Source organism: Pituophis catenifer, unplaced genomic scaffold, assembly GCF_029215685.1.
Source record: "Pituophis catenifer annectens isolate HBS135680 unplaced genomic scaffold, rPitCat1.0.hap2 SCAF_10, whole genome shotgun sequence".
Lineage (NCBI taxonomy): Eukaryota > Metazoa > Chordata > Lepidosauria > Squamata > Colubridae > Pituophis > Pituophis catenifer.
The window spans coordinates 30,450,204-30,477,118 of NW_027256890.1; the positions used below are offsets into that span (position 1 = coordinate 30,450,204).

General features: G+C 45.9%; 3 protein-coding genes across 4 annotated transcripts; 1 reads left to right on the top strand and 2 right to left on the bottom strand.

The window, feature by feature from the left end:
- Positions 1-2,533: 2,533 nt before the first annotated feature.
- Positions 2,534-12,390, bottom strand: NIT1 (nitrilase 1). Of its 2 annotated transcripts, XM_070950276.1 has the most exons (7): positions 12,312-12,390; positions 11,571-11,660; positions 10,475-10,726; positions 9,416-9,519; positions 6,435-6,568; positions 4,654-4,779; positions 2,534-3,150 (listed from the first exon to the last, which is right to left on the bottom strand). In XM_070950276.1, coding segments are annotated over exons 1-7 (987 nt in total). In that variant the 5' UTR covers positions 12,314-12,390; the 3' UTR covers positions 2,534-2,871. The 2 variants fall into 2 exon arrangements, with proteins under 2 accessions (XP_070806377.1, XP_070806378.1); XM_070950277.1 differs by lacking the exon at positions 4,654-4,779.
- A 315-nt stretch (positions 12,391-12,705) lies between these two features.
- PFDN2 (prefoldin subunit 2) lies at positions 12,706-17,812 on the top strand. Its single transcript, XM_070950547.1, has 4 exons — positions 12,706-12,918; positions 15,346-15,434; positions 16,043-16,166; positions 17,469-17,812. The coding sequence occupies exons 1-4, from the start codon at positions 12,706-12,708 to the stop codon at positions 17,646-17,648; spliced, it is 606 nt and encodes a 201-aa protein (XP_070806648.1). The 3' UTR covers positions 17,649-17,812.
- A 1,924-nt stretch (positions 17,813-19,736) lies between these two features.
- Positions 19,737-26,349, bottom strand: KLHDC9 (kelch domain containing 9). The gene is made up of 4 exons (XM_070951131.1): positions 25,841-26,349; positions 21,575-21,743; positions 20,421-20,619; positions 19,737-19,903 (listed from the first exon to the last, which is right to left on the bottom strand). The coding sequence occupies exons 1-4, from the start codon at positions 26,347-26,349 to the stop codon at positions 19,737-19,739; spliced, it is 1,044 nt and encodes a 347-aa protein (XP_070807232.1).
- Between the last annotated feature and the right edge of the window lie 566 nt (positions 26,350-26,915).

The window sequence follows — 26,915 nt, forward strand, 5'->3', positions numbered from 1 at the left end:
TCATCAGAGGCTTTTCTTTTACCTTTAAAAGTATTTTTTCGGCTGAAAAGGTTGTAGAAAAAATGCTTTTAAAAGTAAAAAAAACAGCCTCTGATGATTGTGCGGCTCAGCTGGGCATAGGGGTGGGGGGAGCACAGAGATTTTTGCTACCGGTTCTCCGAACCACCCGCCTCCATCGCTACTGGATCGGGCAATCTGGTCCGAACTGGGAGCATTTCACCGCTGAGTTGTAGTCCACAAGTCGTAAAGTCGCAGAGTGAAAAATTCTGGGAGTTGAAGTCCGTAAGTCGTAAAGTAGCAGAGTAAGGAATTCTGGGAGTTATTTATTTTATTTTATGCAATTTATATGCCGCCCTATCTCCGAGGACTCAGGGCAGCTCACAACGGTAAAATGCACAATTCCTCATAAAAGCCAGTATAAAATTAAAATCCCAATTTAAACTATTTAAAATTCATTAACCCCCCCCCCCCACATCAGTCCAGGCTGTGGAACAACCAGGTCTTCAACTCACGGCGGAACGAGCAAAGGTCAGGGGCCATCCGGAGCTCCAAAGGAAGCTGGTTCCAGAGGGTGGGTGCGCCCACAAAGTTCTTCCCCTGGGGGTCGCCAGCCGACACTGTCTGGCCGACGGCACCCTGAGGCCGTCTGGAAACGCACCGGGCTGCAGGGGGGCCGACAAATATCCCCGGCGTAGGCCATGCAGGGCTTTATAGGTAATAACCAGCACTTGAACCTCACCCAAAGGGCAACTGGTAACCAATGCAAGTCACGCAGGAGGGGTGTGTGTTGGGATGCTCCCATCACAACCCGCGCGACTGCATTCTGCACCAGCTGAAGCCTTCAAGTGGTTTTCAAGGGCAGCCCTAGGTAGAGAGCGTTGCAGTAGTCAAGATGGGAGGTGACCAGCACATGAGTAACAGTGCGTAGGGCATCTTGGTCCAAATAAGGGCGCAACTGGCGTACAAGGCGAACCTGGGCAAATGCCCACCTGGCCGCAGTCGTTACATGATCTTCCAGAGAACCGTGAATCCAGGACGACACCCAAGTTGCGAGCCATATCCATAGGGGGTAACACCTCACCCCCGATGGTCAACGATGGAAGATCTCGATCGGACCAAGATGCCGGTACCCACAGCCACTCAGTCTTGGCAGGGTTGAGTTCCTGGATGGGGAGCCTGTTCCTCCCCATCCAGCTCCGTACCGCTTCCAGGCAGTGGGACGTCATGTCGAGGGCATCACTGGGCTGGTTTGGGGTGGATATAAAAAGCTGGGTATCATCAGCATACTGATGATACCACACCCCAAAACCACGGATGATCTTCCCAAGCGGCTTCATATAGATGTTGAACAGGAGAGGTGAGAGGATCGACCCCTGGGGCACCCCACAAGTGAGGGGCCTCATAGCCGACCTCTGCCCCCCTGCCAACACCACTTGCGTACGGCCCGAGAGATAGGAGAACCACCGTAGAACAGTGCCTCCCACTCCCAAACCCTTGAGCCGTCGCAGCAAGATACCATGGTTGATGGTATCAAAAGCTGCCAACAGATCCAAGAGGACCAGAATAGAGGAGTATCCCGTCCCGAGCCCTCCAAAGATCATCCACCAGCACGACCAATGCCGTCTCCGTGCTGTATCCCGGCCTGAAACCCGATTGGTATGGATCGAGGTAGTCCAGGGCCAACGGGAGCTGCCGTGCCACCACGCTCTCAACAACCTTTGTAGTTGTAGTCCATAAGTCGTAAAGTTACAGAGTGAAGAATTCTAGGAGTTGTAGTCTTCAAGTCGGCAAGTTTGGAGACCCCTAGATTAGGCTATAGGCTATTAGACCCCTGGTACATCCTGAAATAACTTTATGGTCCTAACCTCTGTGTACAGGTAGTCCTCGACTTACGACCACAATTGGGACCAGGATTTCCACTGCTAAGCAAGGCGTCCATTGAGTTGCGTCCAATTTTATGACCACCTTTGCGTTATTTTGAGGGGACAGGACATTTTACACTGTTATACAAGCTGTAAACCCACTACTTTACATTGTAGACAAGTGTCATTTCTTCAGTGTTGTCACATGAAAAGATAATAGAAGAAAAAATAGAGAACATTAAGATGTACTTAAATACTTACAAAATGTGAGGGGGTGTACATATTGTATATGTATATGTACACCTGCACATCACAAAAAGTGAACATACTTTATTTGGGGGGTGACTCTGCCTAGAGTCCCTCTTTGAGGGAGATGGGGGGGTTCAAAAATGTGAAAAATAAATTTTAAAAAGTAAAAATACATACAAGCTGAATAGAAAATCCTGTTCTGGCAGAGAGAATGTTAACTTCTGAAGGTGATGTACCCCGACCTCTTTATTTTATCAAAACCAGCAGTCTCCCAACTTTAGAAACTTGAAGATCTGTGGACTTCAACTCCCAGAATTCAACTGTGTTGCCTGGGGAATTCTGGGACTTTAAGTCCACAAGTCTTAAAAGTTGCCAAGGTTGGACATCTCTGATCCAACAGAAATAAAAGAGTCTTGAGCTGCTTAGAAAATCTGGATTATTAAAGTGAAGAAAGGAAAGGCGTGTGGCTGAAATACAAATTTATATCAGGAATGGAGGCCCTCTCGAGGAAAAGTGACTGACTGGACCCCATGCCAGTCTGAACCCCAAATGTCTGAGTAGCCAAAACCAAACATCGGATGTTCCCAGGAGGGGGAATTATGTTGAAATGCCTCCCTCCCCATCTCAGAAGTTGTCTGCATTCTATTTCTCTTCTTCCCGTTTTCTCTTGGCCCCTCTGGACAGCAGCTACTGGAGGGCCAGAGCCCCTGCAGAGTCCAGCTGAAGCAGCCAAGCCCTCTCCGTGGGGCAGCTGAGCCCATCAAAGGGGCGCAAAGCCCCATTCAGCAGCTGCCTGGCCATAGAGGCGAGGCTGGCGGTGGGCAAAGATGGGCATCTCCTGGCGGAGGTGGTGCAGGTAGGCCAGGTCGATTTCGGCATAGCAGAGGCTGGGCCCCTCCTGGCACTGGGACACGATGCTGCCCCAAGGGTCCACCACCATGCTGTGGCCGAAGGAGGTGCGGCGTGGGTGGTGCTGGCCGGTCTGGGCCGCAGCCACCACATAGCACTGGGTCTCTACGGCACGGGCTCGCAGCAGGACCTGGGAAATAGAACAGAGTGAATCAGCTGGAAGGGACCTTGGAGGTTTTAATTAGATTAACAGAGTTGGAAGGGACCTTGGAGGTCGTCTAGTCCAATCCCCACCCAAGCAGGAGTCCCTACACCATTTGTGACAAATGGCAGTCTGGTCTCTTCTTGAAAGCTTCCGGTGATGGAGCTCCCACAACTTCCGAAGGCAACTTCTGCTCCATGGGTTGATTGTTCTCACTGTCAGGAAATTCCTTCTTATTTCCAGGTTGAATCTCTTCTTGTTCAGTTTCCATCCATTATTCCTTCTCTGGCCTTCGGGTGCTTTGGAGAATAGCTTGACCCCCCTTCCTCCTCTCTTCCATCATGTCTCCCCTGGTCCTTCTCTTCACTGGACTAGCCATACCCAGTTCCTGCAACCGTTCGTCTGTTTAAGCCTCCAGTCCCCTCATCATCCTGGTTGCCCTTCTCTACACTCTTTTTTATAGTGTGGTGACCAAAGCTGGATGCAGGATTCTAGATGGGGCCTTACTAAGGCTTTATAGAGTGGTAGTAGTACCTCAATACAAGGTCTTCTAGTACAAGCAAGAGAATCTATACATTTCAGATAAGTGACTGTTTGGATCTGTGATGGCGAACCTGTGGCACGCGGAGCCATATCTGTGGGCACGCAAGCGTTGCCCTAGCTCAGCTCCAGCGTGCCCAGTTGATTTTCGTGCCTTCCGGACCCACCAGAAGTCGGGAAACGAGCTGTTTCTGGCCTCCAGAAGGCCTCTGGGTGGGTGGGGAAGGCTGTTTTTGCCCTCCCCAAACTCCAAGAAAGCCTCTGGGACCTGGGGAGGGTGAAAAACGGGCCTACTGGGCCAGTGTGTGCCAAAAGCGGGGGGGGGGGGGCGCAGGGGGTCGCAGGCGCATGCATGGGGGGACGGGGCACGGGGGCAGGGGGTCGCATGCGCATGCATGGGGGGACGGGGCACTGCTTTTGGCACGTGACGGCAAAAAGGTTAACTCTCACTGGTCTAGATTCTTCTTAAAAATATCCAGCGATAGAGTGCTCACAATTTCTGGTGGCAAGCTGTTCCACTGATATAAGAAGGAAGAGAGGGAGAGAAGGAAGCTGTGAATGTAATACAGGCAGTCCTTGACATACGACCACAATTGAGCCCCAAATTTCTGTCATTAAGTGAAACATTCATTAAGTGAATGTCCCATTTGACAACCTTTCTTGACACAGTTATTAAGCAAACTATAGTTGTTAAGTTAGTAACACAATCATTAAGGCGTCCCCTATTGGCATTACTTGTCAGAAAGTCGCAAAAAAGGATCACATGACCCCGGGACATTGCGACCGCCATAAACATGGGTCACTTGCCAAGCGTCTTGAGTTTTGATCATGTGATCCTGGGGAGGCTGCAATGGTCGTAAGTCACTTTTTAAAGTGCTGTTGTAACTTCGAACGGCCACTAAGCGAATTGTTAAGTGGAGGGCCCCCTATAGCAAAGGCCGAGGGACTTACCTCCCAGTGGGCAGCGCCGGTTGTCACAGTGAAGGCTGATGGGTAGGTGAGGATCTCGGCCCCCGCCTGGGCCAGAGCCAGGGACATTTCTGGGAAACGGAGGTCGTAGCAGATGGCCAGCCCCACCTGCAAAGGGGGCAGAACCGGTGAGAAATGTCCAGAACTGAGGAGATGTTAAGTAGCACAGCTAGTCCTCGACTTAGGACCACAATTGGGATTGGAACCCCCGTCCCTAAGTGAATCAGGCCTGATTTTATGACCTTTTTCCCCATGGCCGTTAAGCAAATCCAACTTCCCCCATTGACTCTGCATGTCAGAAAGCCTCAAGGAAAGTTACGAATGGCAATCACAGGATGCGCCAAGCGCTGTAAATAACATGTTAGATACAGATTAATAGAGTTGGAAGGGACCATGTAGGTCATCTAGTCCAACCCCCCGCCTAAGCAGGAGACCCTACACCATTTCTGACAGATGGCAGTCCAGTTCCTTCTTGAAAGCTTCCAGGGATGAAGCTCCCACAACTTCTGAAGGCAACTTCTGTTCCATGGGTTGATTGTTCTGTCAGAAAATTCCTCCTTATTTCCAGGTTCAATCTCTCCTTGTTCCATCCATTCTTCCTTGTCTGGCCTTGGTATCTTGGAAAATAGCTTGACCACCTTCCTCCTCTCTGGGGCAGCCCCTCAAATACTGGAAGATGCTCTCCTGTCTTCCCTGGTCCTTCTCTTCACTAGATTAGACATAACTCAGTTCCTGCAACCGTTCATCGTATGTTTTAGGCTCCAGTCCCCTCATCATCCTGGTTGCTCTTCTCTGCACTCTTTCTAGAGTCTCTTCATCTTTTTCATAGTGTGGATGTGGTATTCTAGGTGTGGCCTTACTAATTAGTTGCCCAGGGTCTGAATTTTGTCCCGTGTTTTTTTATTTTTATTTATTGTTCACATTTTGGAACTGCCCATCTCCCTGAGAGAGGAAATCTGGATGGCGTGCCATCAAACATTAAAATATATAAGAGGATTTAAAAGTTAAAAATTTAGAAATAGTCAAGGATGATTAACCCCCATACAAGGAAATTATAGGTGGTCCTCAATTTACAATGGTTCATTTAGTGACCGTTTGAAATTACTAACAAAAAGTGACTGTGTTGAAATTTACAACCGTTGCAGAGTGGTGAAATTCAAACTTTTTTACTACCGGTTCTGTGGGCATGGCTTGGTGGGCATGGTGTGGCTTGATGGGAGTGGCAGGGGAAGGATTCTGCAAAATCTCCATTCCCACCCCACTCAGGGGCCAGCCAGATATGGTATTTGCCAGTTCTCCAAACTGCTCAAAATTTCCACAACTGGTTCTCCAGAACCTGTCAGAACCTGCTGGATTTCACCCCTGCCATTGCAGCATTCCCATAGTCACGTGATAGAAATTCTGGCAACTGTCTCGTATTTATGACGGACGCAGTGTCCCGGGAGGGTCACTGTGATCCCCTTTGGCGATCTTTCCGACGAGCAAAGTCAAGGGGGAAAGCCTGATTCACTTAACAGCAGTGTTACTAATTTAAGAACTTCACTTAAAAGCGATTCACTTAAAAGCTATGGCAAGAAAGGTCGTAAAATGAGGCAAAACTCACTTAATGAGCGATTGATTTAGTGACGGAAAATTTGGGCTCAATTGCGATCATGAGGACTTACCTGTACATGGAAATTCATTGTAAAGGTGAAAGGAGGGCTAGGTGCTCCTCAGCCCCCACCCCCCGGCGAGGCCGCAGAGCCCCGTTTCGAACCCCGTACCTTTCCAGCCGGGGTGGGCACAGGTGGCACTATCTCTGAGCCGGGGTTGGTGAAGGCGCTTTCTTTCAGAGAGACCCTCCCTTCCAGCTCCACATCAAACAGGTGGATCTTCCGATAAGTAGCCACAACACACCCTGAGACCAGCCTCGCCAAGGAGAAAGGAAGGATCCGGTGGATTAGGAGCAGATAAAGAGACTGGGAATAAAATCTACGAAATTACAACCTCATGTATGTAATATTCATGCCAGCTAAGAGGTGATCCTCGGCTTGTTTAATGACCCTTCAAACAACGTTGCTTAATGCATTGTAAGCCGCCCTGAGTCTCCGGAGAAGGGCGGCATATAAATCAAATAAAAAAAAAAAAAAGTACTAAAAAACCGTTTTCCCCACTTACGACTACACGCTGGTCAGGTGATCAAAATTCAAATGTTTGGCCACTGGCTCTTATTTATGACGGTTGCAATGTCCCGGGGTCATATGATCCCCTTTTGCAACCGTCTGACAAGCAAAGTCAATGGGGAAGCCAGATTCACTTAACAATCGGGTTAGTGATGTAACAACTGCATGATTCACTTAACTGTGGCAAAGAAGGTTGTAAAATGGGGGCAAAACTCATTTACCATATTTTTCATAGTATGAGATGCACTCCCCCCCCTAAAAGAGGGTGAAAATTTGGGCGCATCTTATATACTGAATGTAGCCCCACCCACCCGCCGGCCCCCACCCTTTGGCCTCTGCCTCCCAGCAATTTACCTCCTTGCAGCAAACAGCAAGTTTCAGCTTCGGCATAGCCTGATTAACACAAGCAACTGATTGTCGGTTGAATGGGCCTCCCGACCCTCAGCTGTTTCAGGCTGCAGGGATTGCCATTGCCTATTGCCGCGCGGGCCTCCACTGTTTGCTGCAAGGAGGCAAATTGCCGGGAGGCAGATTTTTTTTTCTTGTGCTAATCAGGCTGTGCTGAAAATGAAACTAAAGCAGCCTGTTTGCTGTTTCCTGCAAGGAGGCAAATTGCTGGGAGGCAGAGGCAGATTTTTTTTTCTTGTTTTCCTCCCCAAAAAAGGTAGGTGCGTCTTATAGTCCGGAGCGTCTTATACTTTGAAAAATACGGTAAGTGACTCTTAGCAATGAACATTTTGGGCTCAATTGTGGTCATGAGTCCAGGGCTCCCTGTATCACATCCTCTGACATTATGCTTTCAGAAAGTAATTACCAATGTCCAATTTTTTATTTTCAGGATATATTTTTTCCTGCCTGCCTATAATTTAAGACCTCCATTTTCCAACCTGGGATGAAGCTCATACCGGTAATGATTTATTGGGATCTTTCCATAAAATAATTTTCCATACTTCAGGAAAAAAAATTGTTAGAATGAATTAAAAGAATATCTTGCCAGTCATTTGGATGACCCAAGATCTGATATTATGAGAATAAAGGGTGACACCTCAGTTTATTTAATTTTCTTAACAGAACTACTAGGGATGATGAGATAGCATCTTCCAATATTTGTGGGGCTGTCATAGGGAAGAGGGAGTCAAATTATTCTCCAAAGCACCAGAAGCCAGAACGAGAAGCAATGGATGGAAACTCATCAAAGAGAGAAGCAACCTGGAATTAAGGAGAAACTTCCTAACAGTGAGAACAATTAACCACTAGAACAGAAGTTGCCTTCAGAAATCGTGGGTGCTCCATCACTGGAGGTTTTTGAAGAAGAGATTGGACAGCCACTTGTCTGAAATGGTATATGGTCTCCTGCTTGAGCAGGGGGTTGGAATAGAAGACTTCCATGGTCCCTTCCAACTCTCTTATTCTGTTAATACATGGCTTTCTATATTCGTGGAGTCCTTGGTGCTCTGTGAGCTTGGTTGTTTTCTTGTAGCACTGATGATGTTACCCAACTGGACCGTGAAACGTCTAGGAAAAAACAACCACGCTCAGAGACCACAAAAAAACAAAACCACCATGCTCAGAGACCACCAAGAACTCCACAGTTCTACCCTGACCTACAAATCTTCTCTTTTTCAGAAATATATTTCACAAACTCTTGCCTTTTCTGGTACGGTTTCTTTCTTACCTCTACACAGCCTTTCTTTCACCATGTAATTTCAGCAATGTACCTAAGATTCCAAGTTTAATTTAACCTTAGATTTATCCAAAGGCTTTTCTGTATGGCATACAGCTTTAAACAGCTGCTTTTCCTCGCCCTGAGTCCTAAACCAGTGTTTACAGATTACAATGTCTTTGTCCCACAAAAAAAACAACCACCTGTTGGTTGAACATAACAGTGTAAATTCAGCCATCCTGGGTGCTTTGTGTTGACTTAAGAAGTTGTGTAAACACAGCCACTGTACTTCATCAACAGGCTTTATATCTTAATTTGATGTGTGAAGTTGAATGTTTCCAACTATCACCACTGCAAAGTAGAATTTTTTAAGGAAACATGGACAATCCAGATACAGACACAGATTAACAGAGTTGGAAGGGACCTTGTAGGTCATCTAGTCCAACCCCCCGCCCAAGCAGGAGACCCTATACCATTTCTGACAGATGGCAGCCCAGTCTCTTCTTGAAAGCTTCCAGGGATGAAGCTCCCACAACTTCTGAAGGCAACTTCTGTTCCATGGGTTGGTTGATCTCACTGTCAGAAAATTTCTCCTTATTTCTAGGTTGAATCTCTCCTTCTTCAGTTTACATCCATTAAGTTTACATCCATTATTCCTTGTCTGGCCTTCAGGTGCCTTGGAGAATAGCTTGACCCCCTTCCTCCTCTCTGTGGCAGCCCCTCAAATATTGGAAGATGCTCTCCTGTCTCCCCTGGTTCTTCTCTTCACAAGACCAGCCATGCCCAGTTCCTGCAACCGTTCTTCGTATGTTTTAGTCCAATCTGACTCGGCACCTGTGTGACTGTACTCTCTTGGTGCAGGAATATTGGAGGAAGGGCGCAAAAATTTAAGGCACCTAATTTAAGGACATTTCGTTACCTTTGGGATCCACAAGAAGGTGGCAGTTGTAGATCCGTTGCGTGCTTTCCCAGTCTTTGCCCCTCTCGTGGAAACCTCCAAGGGACAGCCACACTGCACACTCCCTGTCCGGAGAGAAGCAAAGGTTTGTTTCCACCTGGGTGGGCCTGGCTGAGGTTCTCCTCCCCATTTGGTGGTACCTACAGAAGATGGAGCCGTTCTCTGCATCTACTACAAGAACGAAGATCTTTTATTTTATTTGTTCCGCCAGACCGGGCTATCAACATAATAATTTTAAATTGGGGTATTTTAAATTTTCGGGGTTTTAAACCGGGCCAAATCTATTTATTTTAATTTTTAATCATTGTTTTGTCTTGTGTTTTTAAATTGGCTGTACACCGCCCTGAGTCCTTCGGGAGAAGGGCGGTATAGAAATAAAATTATTATTATTATTATTATTATTATTATTATTATTATTATTATTATTATTATTATTATTTCTGAAAGAATCTTAGGCTAGGGTTTCTCAGAAACTTTAAGAGGTGTGGACCAACTCCCAGAATTCCCCAGCCATTCATACTGGGGCTGGGGAATTCTGGGAGCTGAAGTCTGCATGTTTTAAAGTTGCTAAAGTTGAGAAACTTCATCTTAAGAGATGAACGCATTTTTTAAAGATGTTTTATCTTGCCTTTATGATTTTTATAAATAACTCTAGAAGGCAAACACACCTAACAGACCTTCCTTCTTCTATTTTCCCTACAATAACAACCCAGTGAGTGGGTTTAGCTGAGAGAAAGTGAATGGCCTAAACCAGGTTTTTCACCCAACCAGGTTTCATGCCTAAAGCAGGACTAGAACTCACCATCTCCTGGCGATTGGCCCAAAGTCACCCAGCTGTCTTTCATGGCTAAGGCAGGACTTGAACTCACAACCTCCTGGTTTCTAGCCTGGTGCCTTAACCCTAGACCAAACTGATTTGTTCTGTGGCCATTTTTATTATTCATCTTAGCTGTATGTTGATAGGCCCCCATAAGGATCCAAATTCGTTGAGAAGCCATTCTGGCACCCTGCACGTCCCACCTGGCCAGGCTGACATAGCGCTGAAGATAATCCCCCTCCAAGGGCTCCGCCAAGCTGAGGGTCTCTTCCATGCAGCTGCCAATGAAGTCAAAGGCTTCCGGGAGGAAGACAACGCAAGCATCCCTCCGAGTTGCCTCTCGGACCAGCTGTGAACAAGTCGTCCAGTTGTGTTCTCGATCCGGCGTCGAAGTCACCTGGCAGACAGCAATGAGAGGCTTTGAGCCTCTGGAACCCGTTGACATGGCTGGGAATCTGGAGAGAAAATATGGAGAAAGGATCAGAGGAAATCTATGCAGAAATCATCAACCCCCGAGATGAGAAACAGAAAATTTACTTAGCGTTTAACTTCTCGGTTTAGGTTTAGATTTTTGGGTTGCTGGGGAAGAAAACGTTTGTTTTCTATCCCTGCATTAACCTGAAAGTGGAAGGTAACAACTGAGTTTTTTGAAAATCCCTACATTTCAACTAGATATAAAATGGCAGACCTCCTATTTTAAAATTATTAATCGGCATTCTTAACGCCCAGAGTGTTGAATAGCAATCAATAGACAGAAGATTGCATCCACAGCAAACGCCGAATCGCAAACTAGCGCACCATATTTTAGCCTACTGTGTTTTGTGTACTCAATATACTGGATGGATGGTTGATCTCTCTGTTATGCAAATCTCCAAAAATGGACTCAGTTGTGCAAACCATGGATTAACATGGTGCAAAATTCTAGGAGTAAACAGAACCCAATTCTGGGCCAGGATACCTACAGAGTTGCAATGAAAATAAACAAGGGAAGGCCACATACCAAGTTGTAAAAAGCACCAGAAATCAGTGTTTTTAATAGATTAACAGAGTTGGAAGGGACCTTGTAGGTCATCTAGTCCAACCTTACACCATTTCTGACAGATGGCAGTCCAGTCTCTTCTTGAAAGTTTCCGGTGATGAAGCTCCCGCAACTTCTGAAGGCAAAAGTTATCCTTCAGATATGGCTGAACTGTAATTCGCAGTTCAGAATGCTGGAGCTTCACATCAACTTTTTCCATTTTCCTACCCTGTCTTATTGCTCTGAGGGTGTGGTGCAAAAGCGGCCCTGAGGTGAGTTACCTGTGGCCAGTTCCCTGGCTCTGGATCCTTCTAAACTGTTTCCCAGCACCACACAGGATTTGCAAGGTCTTCTGGACAAGCCCTCTCAACCTGGAATAGTCAAAAGGATGAAAAGTCTTTTGTTTCTAAGCTTCCAAACCATGGAGGAGGTTCATGGCTTTAATAGAAGAGAATATTTGTAGCTCAGAGGTGAACAGTGAAGTCCTTGGTGATCTCTGAGCTTGCTTGATCTCTTTGGTACTTGGACAAATCAACAGTCACGTAGAGATAAACCATCTACCTGTATTTTATTGTCACCTCTTCTCCACCAGTCCCTGCCCTGCCACATCGATTAACTCTTTTCCTACACTGTGATTCATTGGCACCTTCATACGACTCTTTGAACCCAGCTGAAGAACTAATACTGTGTTTTTTCAAGCTTGGCCACTTGATGATGGGTGGACTGCCAACTCCCAGAATTCCTCAGCCAATAATGTTTTTAAGACGGGTGGACTTAAACTCCCAGAATTCTTTGCTGGCTGGGGAATCCTGGGAGTTGAAGTCCACCGCTCTTAAAGGGGCCAAGCCTGAAAAGCCTTGCATTTGCATTTGCATTTGCACAACTTGCTGCAACCGGGTTACTGACACCCCATGCCCAGACCCCGCCCCCCATGAAAATGAGCTAATTGGGGGGTGGGGCCCGTGCCTCCAACCTCCCAGCCAGCCTCCCTCCCTCCCAGCCCTGCAGCTGCAGCGCCCCACATTCCGCTCCTGCCTCCGGCCCACGCGCGCCCCGAGGAGCTTCCACGCCAGCGACAGGCAGCTGCATCCCGGAAGTCCACTGAGCCCCTAACAAAGATGGCGGCTCCGACGCTCAACAGCCCGCCCCATTTCCGCTTCCGCTTGCCTGATTTGAATAACGTTCGTCCTTTCGCCGTTTTTCCCTCGCGGGCCGGTCACGTGGTGGCGGCGAGCAGCCCCCTGAGAGGTGTCAGCCGCGCCCTTAACAAAGATGGACACCTCAGGATGTTACCAGGCTGAAATAAACCGCCCGAGCTCGACTTATGTTCACGTCCCCTTCACTCTCTGTGGCAGAACTTTGGTTTTCAATGTGGCTGCTGTTATATTTCCCGGAGAAAGAGGCGAGGAGGGGACGATGCCCGTCTCAAAGATGGCGGACGAAACGGCGCCAACGGCCGCTTCCGGTCCCCGTTCGAAGAACCCGGCAACCCGGAAGTCGTCTTTCTCCCAGCCCGGAGGGAGGAGGGCGAAGATGGCGGAGGAGAGCAAGAGCAAGAGCGGTCCGGCGGCGACTCCGGCGGGTCCTGCCGGCGGTGGCGGGGCGGCGAAGCCCTTGACTCCCGAGCAGGTACCGCGGGGGGCGGGCCGGGAGCGAGTCGAGCGGCGGGCTTCTGGGCATGTGCAGAGCGCCCCGCCGAGCAGAAGGATGCGGTTGCCACGGGCGACGGTGCCGCTTCTCTCCCCGGAGCATGTGCAGAGCGCCCTGAGCCCGTTTCCTCGGTCCCCACCAGGCCCATCACGAGGTTCTTAGGAGACCTTCCTCATTTCTTTTATTCCTTTTTCATTTTTACTTTTTATTCACTATTAATTTTCTGTAGCTGCCCCTCCCGGTCGGTGACTCTGGGCGGTTTAGGATTCGAATCCTGATCTGGGCCTGGAAGGTTCCTGAATCCACAGGGGGGAAGGGCGGGGGGAGAGTGTCATAGAAATACAGGTAGTCCTCGACTTACAACCATTCGCTTAGTGACCGTTCCAAGTTACAACGGCACTGAAAAAAGGGGCTTATGATCATTTTTCACACTTAACGGCCGTTGCAGCGCCCCCCTTCCCAGTGGTCAGGTGATCAAAATTTGGCCATTTGGCAACTGTCTCATATTTATGACGGTCTCCCCAGGTCACGTGATCCCCTTTTGTGACCACCTGACAAGCAAAGCCAATGGGGGGAGCCAGATTAGTTTAACAGCCGCCTGACTAACTTTAACAACGGCAACGATTCGCTTAAAAACTATGGCAAGGAAGGTGTTGAAATGGGGCCAAATTCACTTAACGACATGTCTCGCTTAGCAACATAAATGTTGGGCTCGTTTGTGGTCGTAAATTGAGGACTACCTGTATAAGAAAACTTGAGGGCAGAAAAGACCTAGTCATCTATTGAGTCTGCTCTTTGAGGGGTTTTTTGGTCTTACTTTTAATTTATTATCTTTAATTTAATTTAATTTTAAAATGTCGAATGGTGGACATGTGCTTATCCCAAGAACATTTAAACTCAGTAACTGATGACTGACCTGCTGCCTCCGCTGGAAGTTGGGGTCAATCAGAGGTAAAACAAAGCGTGCGAATGCAGACCTGGGTCTGGGCTCAATTTCACGTTCAGGAGGTGTGTTTCCCTCCTGAATTATACTGAGTTTGCAAGTGACTAGAGCTCAAATCTTTGCACAGACCTTGTTTCTGGCTGGTTTGAACTGATTCTTAGAGAATCCACATTCCACATGGAGAAGATGATGTTAATTCAAAGGAATAGAATAGAATTCAATTCAATTCAATTCAATTCTTTATTGGCCAAGTGTGATTGGACACACAAGGAATTTGTCTTGGTGCATACGTTCTCAGTGTACATAAAAGAAAAGATACATTTGTCAAGAATCATAAGGTACAACACTTAATGATAGTCATAGGGTACAAATAAGCAATCAGGAAACAATATGAATATAAATCGTAAGGATACAAGCAACAAAGTCATGCAATGCAGTCATAAGTGTCATTAAGAATCATTAATCAAAGACATTCCTAAAACATTACACAAAGACACTCCCCCCCTCCTACTCGCAACAGGGGCTTCTGATCAAAGTGGCCATACTAAGCCATCCAGATTCATTCTGGAAAGTGACACAGATGGCATATACATTTAATATGTGGTGGTTACCTTCCCTCCTGTCATCAGGAGGAAGGGAGGGTGGGAAGGGAGGGGAACAAGGGGGGAACAAACGGTCAGGTTGCTGTATACTTTTTTGATGGGAAATTGGGAGGGGGGAATTGACAGGTGACGAAAAACAGAAGGCAGGCAGGAGGCAATTGGACTTTCTTTTTTCTTTTGAAAACGTTTCACTTCTCATCCAGGAGGCTTCTTCAGCTCTGATAGGATAGTGGGGAATGGAAGGATTTATATTCCTTGCAAACCCTAAAAGGATGCAAAGGACCAGCTCTCTGCAAGGAATATAAACCCTTCCATTCCCCTCCATCCTAGTCAGAGCTGAAGAAGCTTCTTGGATAAGAAGCAAAACGTCTTCAAAGAAAAAACAAGAAAGTCCAGTTGCCTCCTGAAAAAAGCACCTTTGGGACAACCAGGACCTGGATGATGACTGAGAATCTCGACAGACATACACAGGCAGAAGTGATATTCAGCCGGTTTGTACTGGTTCAGGCAAACCGGTAGCGGAGATCGCGGGTGGGCCTGCCCACTCACTCGCCTCAACTCTATGCCGTCCTATTTAGGCACAGTTTTGAGGCCAGGCGCATGCGCGGAAGACACATGCATAAGCAAAGCACATGTGCATGCGTGTGGCAAACCGGTACCAACAAAATGTGAAACCCACCTCTGTACACAGGGATGGTTGTCACAAATCCTCAGTGCACTCCACTAGTTGAGGAAAGCAAAGATGGTGGCTGTTTACCATCTCAAATTTATTCACAAAAGACAGGATGGGGGGGGGGGGCTAGAAAGAAGAAATAAGAGGGGTTCTCCTTTATCAACGTAAGATGTCATTTTCCCTTCCAGGTGGTAGCAGGATTCAACCGCCTCCGCCAGGAGCAGAGAGGTCTGGCTTCAAAGGCGGCTGAGCTGGAGATGGAACTGAACGAGCACAAGTATGTCGTGGCCACAGATGGAAAGCGGGGACTCTTGGCAGAGAAAAAAGCCTGCTGTTTTTTCTGCTTTGATTGCAATTCCATTAGGGTAGCCCAGATCCACCTACTACAGGTAGTCCTTGACTTACGACTACAAATTGAGACCCAAATTTCTGTTGCTAAGCGTGACCATTAAGTGAGCTTTGCCCCATTTATGACCTTTCTTGCCCCGGCTGTTAAGTGAATCACTGCACTTGTTAGCTTAGCAACATGGTTGTTAAGTGAATTTGACTTCGAAATGAACCTTGCTTGTTGCAAAAGGGAAGCCCTTGACCTGTCATAAATATGAGTCAAAATTGCCCAGCGTCTCAATTTTGATCACTGACCAGGGGGATGCTGCAACGGTCATAAGTATGAAAAACAGTCAAGGCACTTTTTTCCAGTAACTTCAAATGGTCACTAAATGAACAGTTATAAGTCAAGGACTACCTGCGTTCAAAATATGACGCCACTGGGCAGCAACGAGGCTTGAAGTCTTGCCAACCAATTTACGGGTTCCTTGATTTCTAGATTCTTTCCTTGTGTTGCCTGATGCTGAACCAAGCTTGCAATTTTCATCCCCTCTGCAGGTTGGTTATTGAGACCCTCCGAGAGGTCGACCCGACCCGGAAGTGTTTCCGCATGGTAGGGGGGGTGTTGGTGGAGCGCACAGTCAAGGAAGTCCTCCCAGCCCTGGAAAACAACAAGGAGCAGGTAAGACAGAGTCGCTTGACGGGAAGATGGATGGCAGATGGCAGGGAAAAAAAAAACATACATAAATAAATAAGGCTGTTCGGACATTGCGTAGCCTCTCCAACTCTCAGTGAGGTCTCTTTGGCACTTTTAACGAAGACTTAGACTTAGAATAGCTTTATTGTCACTTTGAATGTCCACTAATCGGCATACATTAAAATGAAATTTCATTGCATAACAGCTCTCCAAGTCTCACCCCCTCCAATATACACTACACAACCATGACAAAATAAATAAATGGAGCCCCAAATTTCCATTGCTAAGCAAGGCGGTTGTTAAGTGAGCCATGTCCCATTTTACGATGTGTTTTTGCCACAGTTGTTACGCAAGTCGCTCTGGAGCAGGAGTCTCCAACCTTGGCAACTTTAAGCCTGGAGAACTTCAACTCCCAGAATTCCCGCAGCCAACTGCCAAGGTTGGAGACCCCTGCTCTAGTGAGTTGTGCTCAATTTCATGATAATTTTTTGCGTACATTCCTTACATTCCTGTAAGGAAAAAATAATCCCCACTCCACCACTTTAACATGACTTCTTATGCCCCCTGTTGGAGGAGGGATTCTCGAGTTGGACAGGGCTGCCGCAGTTCTTCCAGTTCCCAGGCTTCTCCGAGGCACAGAAAGTCACTGCAATTTGGGAAGAAGCAAACCCAAATATAACACTGCCATTTGACACCGGTTCTCTCCCAGCCTTGTCAGTTTTTCACTGCCAGCCTGTTATGGCACGAATAACAGATCCTAGCCTCCCAGTTCAGTTCAGGTTGGACATAATTCCATGTTAACTACAGGGAGTTATTTTTCTGAGCCTAGATCCGCCCAAATAGACATCCCTGCCTCTTCAACGAAGGTGAAAAGAGAGCCTTCCTTCCTTCCTTCCTTCCTTCCTTCCTCCCTTCCTTTCTTTCTCCCTCCCTCCCTCCCACCCCTCCCCTCCTTTCCCTCTTTCTCTCTTTCCTTCTATTCTTTTCTTTACTCTCCTTCCTTCATTCCCTTTTCCTCCCTCCTCCTTCCTTCCTTCCTTCCTTCCTTCCTTCCTTCCTTCCTTCCTTCCTTCCTTCCTTCCTAACAAATTACCCAAGGCGGCAAACATACCTAATCCCCATCCTATTTTCCCTACAGTAACAACAACCCTGTGAGGTTAGCTGGGCTGAGAGAGAATGACTGGCCCCAGGTCATCCAGCCAGATTTTGTGGCTAAGGCGGGACCTGAACTTCCAGCCGCCCCATTGGCTAACTCTTGCCACCTCTTCCTTCTTTGCCCCCCTGCAGATCAACAAGATCATTGAGACCCTGAGCCAACAGCTGCAGACCAAAGGCCGGGAACTGAACGAGTTCCGCGAGAAGCACAACATTCGCCTGATGGGCGAGGAAGAGCAGAAGCCACCAGCCAAAGACAGCCCGGAGGGGGCGGCTGCCAAATCCAGTTCAACTGGGGTCCTGGTTTCTTAAAAAGAAGAGTGGACTTGTATGGAAGGACTTGACCCCACCCTCCCTCAGCCCACAGTTGCAGTTTGGATCTCAAGAGACCCCCACCGTTATCACTATGGATGTTACAGGGTCATATCCTCTGTGTTTTGTTAAATAAATGTTGGTTTGTTGTGAAATTTAGACAAGCGTGCAAGTGTCGGGTTATCTTTATGGCATGGGAGTAGGGTGTGTCTGTGTCTGGGGCAGTGTTTCTGAACTTTAAGATAAGTGGATTTCCAACTCTCAGAATTCCCCAGCCAGCAATTCCCTGGTGATTCCTAAGACATTCCTTTTGATGTCTGTCCCCACTGAATACCTGCTTGCTCTCTTGGGATCCCTTTCTCTGCAATCTCTCCATTGTAAGGATTGAGCGACAGAAAATGGGCATGGCTGGCAGGGGAATTCTGGGACTTGAAGTCCACTCATCTTTAAAGCAGCCTAGGTTGAGAAATATTTGAGGCCACTCCAGCTAAAACACATTTTGGTTCCTTGACTTATTTAACAATGGAGAAAGGAGGACAATTGCTAAGGTGAAATTCTGGACAGTGTCTGTGGAGCTTCATTTTCTCAACGCTGGCAAAATACGCATGGCAATTGCTGTCCTGTAAATGTGGGTATTGGTTTGGGAAAGCTGTGCCCCAGATCATCTCTAAGACAAATCCCACCCGAGAATGAATTGTAAGAAATACTGTAATTTTGAATTAATGGGCGGCATTGATTCAGTTCTTTATGAAAAATGAAAAAAAACATGCTTGGTTTCTCAGGTAACACATTTTTAACGTGAGCAAAGTGACTATTTGAACTCTAGTAGCACTTCAGAAATGTGTTTCTCCTCTTGTCACAACTGGGGAAGTTGAACAGAACTTCCCACCCTCCCCCAAAATGCAGCAGGAACATGGTCTGATTTTTTAAAAAGATGAGAATCTGAATCTGGAAGAAATCTTTTCATTCCCTCTCTTAAAAACCCCTTTTCTACAAAACTTATATTCATGTGAAAATATATTTGCTTTAATTCATACATTAAAAGCCACGGCAGGCAGTCCTTGACTTATGACAATTATTGAGTCCAAAACTTCCATTTAGCCCCATTTTATAAGCTTCCTTGCCACAGTTGTTACTGTTAATTGTTACGTTAGCAACACAGCTGTGAAATGAATCTAGCTTCTCCCCCCCCCCCCCCCCGACTTTGCTTGTCAGAAGATTGCAAAATGGGATCACGGGACACTGGGACCGTCATAAACATGAGTCGGTTGCCAAGCATCCGAATTTTGATCCCGTGACTACAGGAATGCTACAAGTGTGAAAAACTGTCTTTAAGTCACTTTTCTCAGGGCCGTTGTAACTGAATGGTCACTAAAGGAATGGTTGTAAGTCAAGGACTACCTGTATGTGGCTGATCTTGATCAAACCTTTAATGGGACCAGAACCATTAAAAAATAAGTTGAAGATTCCACTTTTTGCAATAGTGGCAGGTATCTGTAGCTTGGATGTACACTTGGTTGACACTCTTGAGCTTGTAGGTTGGTTTCCAAAATGTTTCGTTACCAGGCGAGGTAATGGACATCCCCTAAACTCCACTGAAGACATTACCTCGCCTGGTTAACCAAATGTTCGGAAACCAACTCTAAACCTCAGAGAACGGACCTCCACCCTCATTTTACTTTTATTTTATTTTTAGATTTTGCTTTACAACGGGGGTCTCCAACCTTGGCAACTTTAAGCCTGGTGGACTTCAACTCCCAGAATTCCAAGGTTGGAGACCCCTGCTTTAAAAAATCAGATCAAAACCAGACTTTGGAAAGGTTACAACAAAAGGGGAAATCAACTTTTATTTGTAAATTGGGCAAAACTTTATTCATAAACGGGGAACACATCTCAAGGAGGTAACTTCATGCTGGCATTTTCGGTTTAAGTCAGATATTTGTATGCACAAAGAGACGTATTTCTGACATGCTCGGGTGCATTTACTGCATCATAGCAGGCCAACTCTCGGCAGCCAAAAAGAAACATCCTTCAGGAGTGATGGAAGAAGCATTTGGCGGTCCCAGCTGGCGAGCAAGATCCTCTGTTTCATGGTGAGATCCTTAAGCTGCAGATCTCTGGGCAAGGGGTCTTCCCATCGGCTCCAAACCCACCCACCAGGTAAAGCGTGTCGTTCCAGAAGCATGTTCGGTGGCCGCATCTCTTCTGTGCATGGGTCGAAGAAGGAAAGTGGAACCAGTTGGCTGGCGACGCCCCTGCAAGAACGAAACAGACACGCCTAAATCCTTGACTTAACGACCGTTCGCTTAGCAAATTGTTCAAAATTACAACAGCCCAGAAAAAAAGGGACTTAGGCCAGCCGGCCTTCACGCTTAGCAACTGTTGCATTGTTCCCCCGCACTGACACGATTGCAAATCAAGAACTTGTCAACTATTGTGCATTTATCATAAATCGAGGACTACCTGCAGGTTCCAATCTCGGATGGCCAGGCTGCTAATTGCAATTTTCCTGAGTTGAAGTGGGCTCTTTGGAATCCCAATTTTCTTGTGACCGGGACTGGTAAGGGTTGAGTGGACAGGACAAGTTGTGTGACAGAAAACTGAGAAGGATCTATTTGTGTTCTGTCAGTTGCACAGTTGCCACCTTAAGACTTGTGGATTTCAACTCCCAGGATTCCCCTGCCTGCATTTAAGTTTACAAGTCTTAAAGTGACCCAAGTTTGGAGGCCCCTGGGTTAGAGGAAGAGAAAATATTTTTTTAAGAACTCTTACTGGCGTCGTAGATGTAAAGATCATTGCAGATGGCATCTCGGCCCCTCGCTAGGGTCTCTCCCCCAAAGATGACCGCAAAGGGCCCAACCACCGTGCAGGAATGGTGCCTTAGGCCTTTGGGGGCCTGCGGGGACCCCTTTTCAGTGGCCACTAAGTGAGAGAGCTGCTCGGTCAGCTCTGGGGCTTGGGCAGACTCTACCTGCAAAAGAAAAGGCAGAGACGGATTGGCTTGGACCTGACCTCAAGAATGCTGCACCTTTTGATTGACTTCCTTTGAACTAATGTAATCTTATGCATACATGCAGCTGTGAACCCTGCTGGCTAGGGAATCCTGGGAATTGAAGTCCATCTTCTGATGGCCAAGATTGAGACACACCGCCCCTAGAGCCAGGGTTAGCATGCTAAAAATATTGTTGACCATCCTTGATTTCAGATTAATTTTGGAGGAGCCCTATGGATTTCCTCCTTGCTAGCAAGATTTTTATTGGGGGGGGGTCATATGGCCAGCAGGTCCCCTGTTTCATACCCCTCTCATAATTTAGCCCATCTTCCCATCAAGCAGCTCAGGGCACCCCCTCTCGCTTTCTGAATTACTGTGTAATTTTGGGAAAAGGTGGCAAGGGACAGAAAGGACCCCTTCAAACCTTCAAACTCAAAGAGCCATTTGGACCCGTTTCCCACAGAAAAAGAAAACACCAGGAGCCACCAAACCCTTCCCGTGCCTGACTATTTCTTGAGCGGCCACAAAACAAGCCTATGTAATGGAATTAAACATTCTGTTTTCTTCTTAAACTTTTCTTTTCTTGGATTTATCCATGGTTGGCCTACCAGGGGTTGAAAAGCTCAATAAATCATGTGCCAGTGGATGTCACACGTTGGCGGTGGTGACATATATTTTGAGTGACGGAGGGGTGAAAGAGCCACATGCGGCTCCAGAGCCACAGGTTGCAGAACCCTGGCCTAGGCTGACCCTAAGGGGTGGGAACCATTTCCACCGGGGTCTTGGCTTTCCCAGTCTTTGTCCAGAATGACATAAGAGTCTTCTGCTTGAGCAGGGGGTTGGACTAGAAGACCTCCAAGGTCCCTTCCAACTCTGTTATTCTGTGTTCTTTTGAGCTACCAGACTGTAGTCCACGGATTGGCATCTGACTCACATGGAGCTTTCCTTTGCTCCAATGTCCAGCCACATCGCAGTCTGCAGAATCACGCCCTCCAAAGACCAAGAGTTTGTAGCCACTGCTCTTTCCAAGTGGGCCATAATCCTGTAGCAGCATGGCAGAGTGTCCGGCTCGGGAGGCTGTCCGTGATTCCTCTTCTTTGTACCTTGGAGGAGGAGGAGGAGAAGGAGGAAGAAGAAGAGAAAGAGAAACAGGGAGGAGGAGAAGGAGCAAGAGAAAGAAAAGAAGGAAAAAGGAAGAAGAGGAAGAGGAGGGAAAGAAGGAAGAAGAGAAAAAGAACAGGGAGAGAAGAAGGAGGAGGAAGAGAAGGGAAAAGGAGGAGGAAGAGAAGAAGAGAAGAGAAAGAAGGAGGAAAAGGAGAAGAGGAGGAGGAGAAGAAAAAAGAGAAGGCAAAGATTTTGATTTTCAATGGATCAGATTTTTCTGCCTGCTTTTAAAATATCATTTTTGGTTCTGCTGAGAATAAGCTTTGACATAAACTGTGTCATTTAAACAATGCAAAATGCAAATGTATCGTCTACAATTGTATAATCGCATTTGCATTTTGTATTCCTTATCTACCTGTACACTTAGCTTGTGCTCAATCTTGGTTTACAAAACAAACAATTCTTTACAGGTGCATTGGATGCAGTGGCTTGCTTTGGTTTACCACATCTGTGGAGAGCTTCCCACAGGTCCTGGTTGTCCCAAAGATGTTTTTTCAAAAAGCAATTTGGCTTTCTTGGTTTTTCCTTGAAGACGTTTCACTTCTCATCCAAGAAGCTTCTTCAGTTTTGAAGTGAAGCTGAAGAAGTAAAAGAACTGGAAGGAGCCTGGATAGCTCAACAGACAGAGCACTATAATTTAACACCAGCTCTCTGCAATTAAAGTAAGATCAAATCTCGCCAGGCTCAAGGTTGACTCAGCCTTCCATCCTTTCTAAGGTAGGTGACATCCTCATTTCCTCAACCCAGTTTGTGGGGGCAATAAGCTGACTTTGTATAAAATATACAAAAGTATGAAGGCTATTGCTTAACGCACTGTAAGCCGCCCTGAGTCTCCGGAGAAGGGCGGCATATAAATCAAATAAAAAAAAAAAACTGAAGAAGCTTCTCGGATGAGAAGCGAAACATCTTCAAGGAAAAACCAAGAAAGTCCAGTTGCCTTTTGATAAAGCACCTTTAGGAATATTTGGTTTAATCCTGATTGTTTTTCTAACTCTTCTATTTGTTTTGATGTTAAATTTTTAGTTAATATTTTAGTCTTATCCTTATTGACTTTTAAACTTGCCACCTTACCAAATTTCTCTATTTCTTCTGTTAATTTTAATTCTGTTTCTAATGGATCCTCTATGAAAAATACAAGGTCGTCAGCAAACGCTTGGACCTTGTATTTTTCTCCTTTAACCTTGAGTCCTTTTATATTTTTGTTGAGTCTGATTCTTCTAAGTAGATTTTCTAATGTTAGAATAAAAAGTAGTGGTGAAAGTGGGCACCCTTGTCGTACTCCTCTACCTATTTCAAAAAAATTTGTTAGTTCCTCATTGACTAATATCCTTGCTCTCTGTTTTGTGTATATTGAAACTATCATCTTTTTGAATTTCTCCCCGAATTTCATATTCTTTATTTGTTGTGTCATGAATCTCTAGTTGACCCGATCAAATGCCTTTTGTGCATCCAGGAAAATCAGGGCTACCTGTTTCTCTGGATGCACCTCACAGTATTCTATTACATTGATCACTGTCCTTATGTTGTTTTTAATTTGTCTTGCCGGCAGGAATCCGTTCTGGTCCGAATGTATTCTATGTGGATAAAATATTTAGATATTAATCTGACAACTAGGAATGTGGCCATAAAAGATAATAATTACGGAGAATTAGTACAACAAATTAAAAATGATTTAGAAAGATGGGGGAAACTAAAGTTATAATTGCTGGAAGAATTGGGGCGATAAAGATGAATATACTCCCGAGGCTCCTCTACTTATTTCAAACTATCCCAGTTAAATTAGAGAAAAACTTTTTTATAAATTTGAATAAAATAACATCAAAATTCGTATGGGAGGGAAAAAAACCAAGAATAAATTTAAACATATTACAGGATGATAGATCTAGAGGGGGTTTTGGCCTACCAGCGTGGGAAAAATATTATAAGGCAGCGAGTTTAACATGGGTTAAGGAGTGGGTCAATTTGGACAATTACAGACTATTAAAACTGGAAAGCCACGATCTATTAAAGGGGTGGCATGCCTACTTGTGGAATGCCGGGAACAAAACCTATAAACATTTTAAAAACCACATAATAAGAAATTCACTGATTGGCACTTGGTTTGAAATTAAAAATAAACATTATACTGGATCCCCAAGGAAGATTAAAAACACGGCAGGAACTCAGGGAACAAGGTTTAGAAATAGATTGGTGGCCCTACCTACAAATACAAACTAGATACAATAAAGATAATGAGGAAGGAGGAATCGAAATAAATCCCAACCGACTAGACAAATTATTAGGAGCTAAAGATGGAAATTTGATTTCAAAGATATACAAACACTTATTAGAATTCGACCTAGCAGAAAATCTAGTCAAAGGACAAATGATAGCTTGGGCAAGGAATATTGGCAAAAATATACAATTGGAAGAATGGGAAAGGGTATGGGAAACCAACTATAGAATAACAAAATCCGTAGCATATAAAGAGAACCACTACAAGATGTGGTACAGATGGTATCTAGCCCCTGTGAGATTGGCGAGGATGTATGCAAATCTTAATCCAACGTGTTGGAAATATAAGCAAGCACAGGGAACCTTCTTTCATGTCTGGTGGCTTTGCCCAAAAATTAAGAAATATTGGATAAAAATCAAAATTTGGATATCAAAAATAATTGCGGAGGATATTGAGTTAGAACCAGAAATTTTTTTGTTAGGAATGCTTAAACAAAACATTAGAAAGTAAAAAAAAGTACCTAATATTACATATAATCACGGCAGCTAGGTTAGCCCTAGCACAAGTCTGGAAAACAGATCAATTGCCAACGGAGCAGCAAATAATTCAAAAAATTTACACATGCGCAGAAATGGATAGACTAACGTTGAAATTGAAAGATAAGGAAGACTCACAGTATTTTAAGATATGGGACAGTTGGTATGAGTGGATAAACCAATGGAAAAGAAGGTAAAGTCAAAATTTAGTAAGAAATTAAAAGTAATAATTATACACCGTCATTAAGTGAAAAAAAAAGGAAAATAAGTTTTTGTATATATGTGTATTTATATACATTATATATACTTTGTTGTTTGTTGATACTGTTGATTGTAGTTTAAGGCTGTGAGTGTTTTATACAATTTTATCTTTTTTTAAAATCTAAGTTTGTTTTTTAAAATGAAAAAAAAAAGGAATATTTGGTTTAGCATGTTAGGGAAACATTGATATGGTGGTTTGTTAACCATGATACTCTAACTAGCACACTACTGCAATTCCTGGGGATTCTGGGAGTTGTAGTCAACACATCTTTAACTGGCTATGGTTGAGAAACACTGTCATAGATCAGGGTGTCAAACTCAAGGCCCATGGGCCAAATCCAGCCTGTGGGGTGCTTAGATCTGGCCCGGGGGGCCCCCTGGAAACAGCAAAGATCAGCCCATGGTGCCTCTGCCAGCGCACGCCCCACCCCCCTTCCTGGGCTCGGTTTTCACTAGCAGAGGGCTAGCAAAACAAACTAAAAACAAAACAAAAGGAGAAATGTTTCCCCTTTTGCATTTGAGCATGCAAGAAAAGACAGGAAAGGAGAAAGGAAAAGAGGAAAGAAAAAGAAAAAGAAAAAGAAGGGAAGAGAGCAAGGAGGAAAAATAAGGAAAGAGGGGAAGGAAGAACAAAGGAGAAGGAAGAGGTAAGGAAAAAGAAGAAAGGGAAGGGAAGGGAAGGGAAGGGAAGGGAAGGGAAGGGAAGGGAAGGGAAGGGAAGGAAGGAAGGAAGGAAGGAAGGAAGGAAGGAAGGAAGGAAGGAAGGAAGGAAGGAAGGAAGGAAGGAGGGAGATTATAATGAGAGTGAGCGAGGGTCCCAGGGAAGTCCTGCCTTACCACTTGGTACCATAGGTGCCCCCGACACAAGTGACGTTGAGCTGGCCACATCCACCCTGCCCCCCCCCCCCAAGGTCAAGCATAACCCTGATGCGACCCTCAATGAAATCGAGTTTGACACCCCTGTCATAGATGAACCCAGCCCTATGTCTCCATTGGCCATGCCAGGCACTAAGTGGGACCTTACCAGTAGGTCTTGCTGCTAGGCTGCAGGTGCAACGTGAAGATGCTGGCATAACGCCGCTGGGTGCGCAAGCCACCCTCCCGGCCCACCACCAGCAATTCATGCTCCGTCAGCTTGGTGCAAGTATGGCTGCTCAGCCCCACGGGGGTCTCAGATGTCCTGGCTGCCCAGCCTTCCCACTGCTTCTTCTCCGCATCGAAACTGCAGACATCGGAGACCCTACGGGATCCATCCCACCCACCCACCACACACAGCAAGTGGTCACCCAGGACCACTGCCTCGTGGTGACTGCGACGGTAGCCGTGTTCTGAAGCAAGCGTACGGACGGTCTGGACAGCTGGGTCAAAGGCCACCACATCTCCCAAGGGGGGCTCCTGAGAGTCCTGTGTCTTTAGCCCCCCAAAAATCAGGAACTTTCCTTGCACCACATTGCAGGAATGGAAGGCCCGAGCCAAGAGGTCGCTGCAGACCACCGGCTCCCATTCCCAGCGGCTTCCACCCGAGGTGGACATTCTGGTCTTCAGGCGTTGGGACAGTCACAGGCCAGATGAAGGCTGAAGAGGATGACATGGAAAATGGGTGTCACCATATTGGAACACAACAGCAAACTTCATTAGAAGAGTAGCAAGCTTTGGGTTAGAACACAGAATAATAGAGTTGGAAGAGATCTTGGAGGTCTTCTAGTCCAACCCCGTGCCCAAGCAGGAGATCTGCCCAACCTCCTGCCCGAGCCTGGTGGGAAACATTCACACCGAAATGTTTTCAACCCTGGATAAAGAGCGAAAGTATGGAGGATTAACACGGCAGGAGAACTTCTAACAAATTCTAATGAAAGAGCCGTTTTAAGCCATGGTTTGTGAACCAAATTGTAATTGGCTGAATTCTCATATCCTGGTTAGGTTGACCAGTATCCTTTGTTATAAAGGACAGCCTTTTTTTTCACAAAGCTGTTCTTTAGGTTGATTTCTTTTTCAAAAAAGGAACTTTTATCCCTTATTTTGCTCATTCAATTTTTACGGTGCAGATACTGTACAACGCAGAATCTTTCACAATATAAATTTTACATTGTAAAATTTCA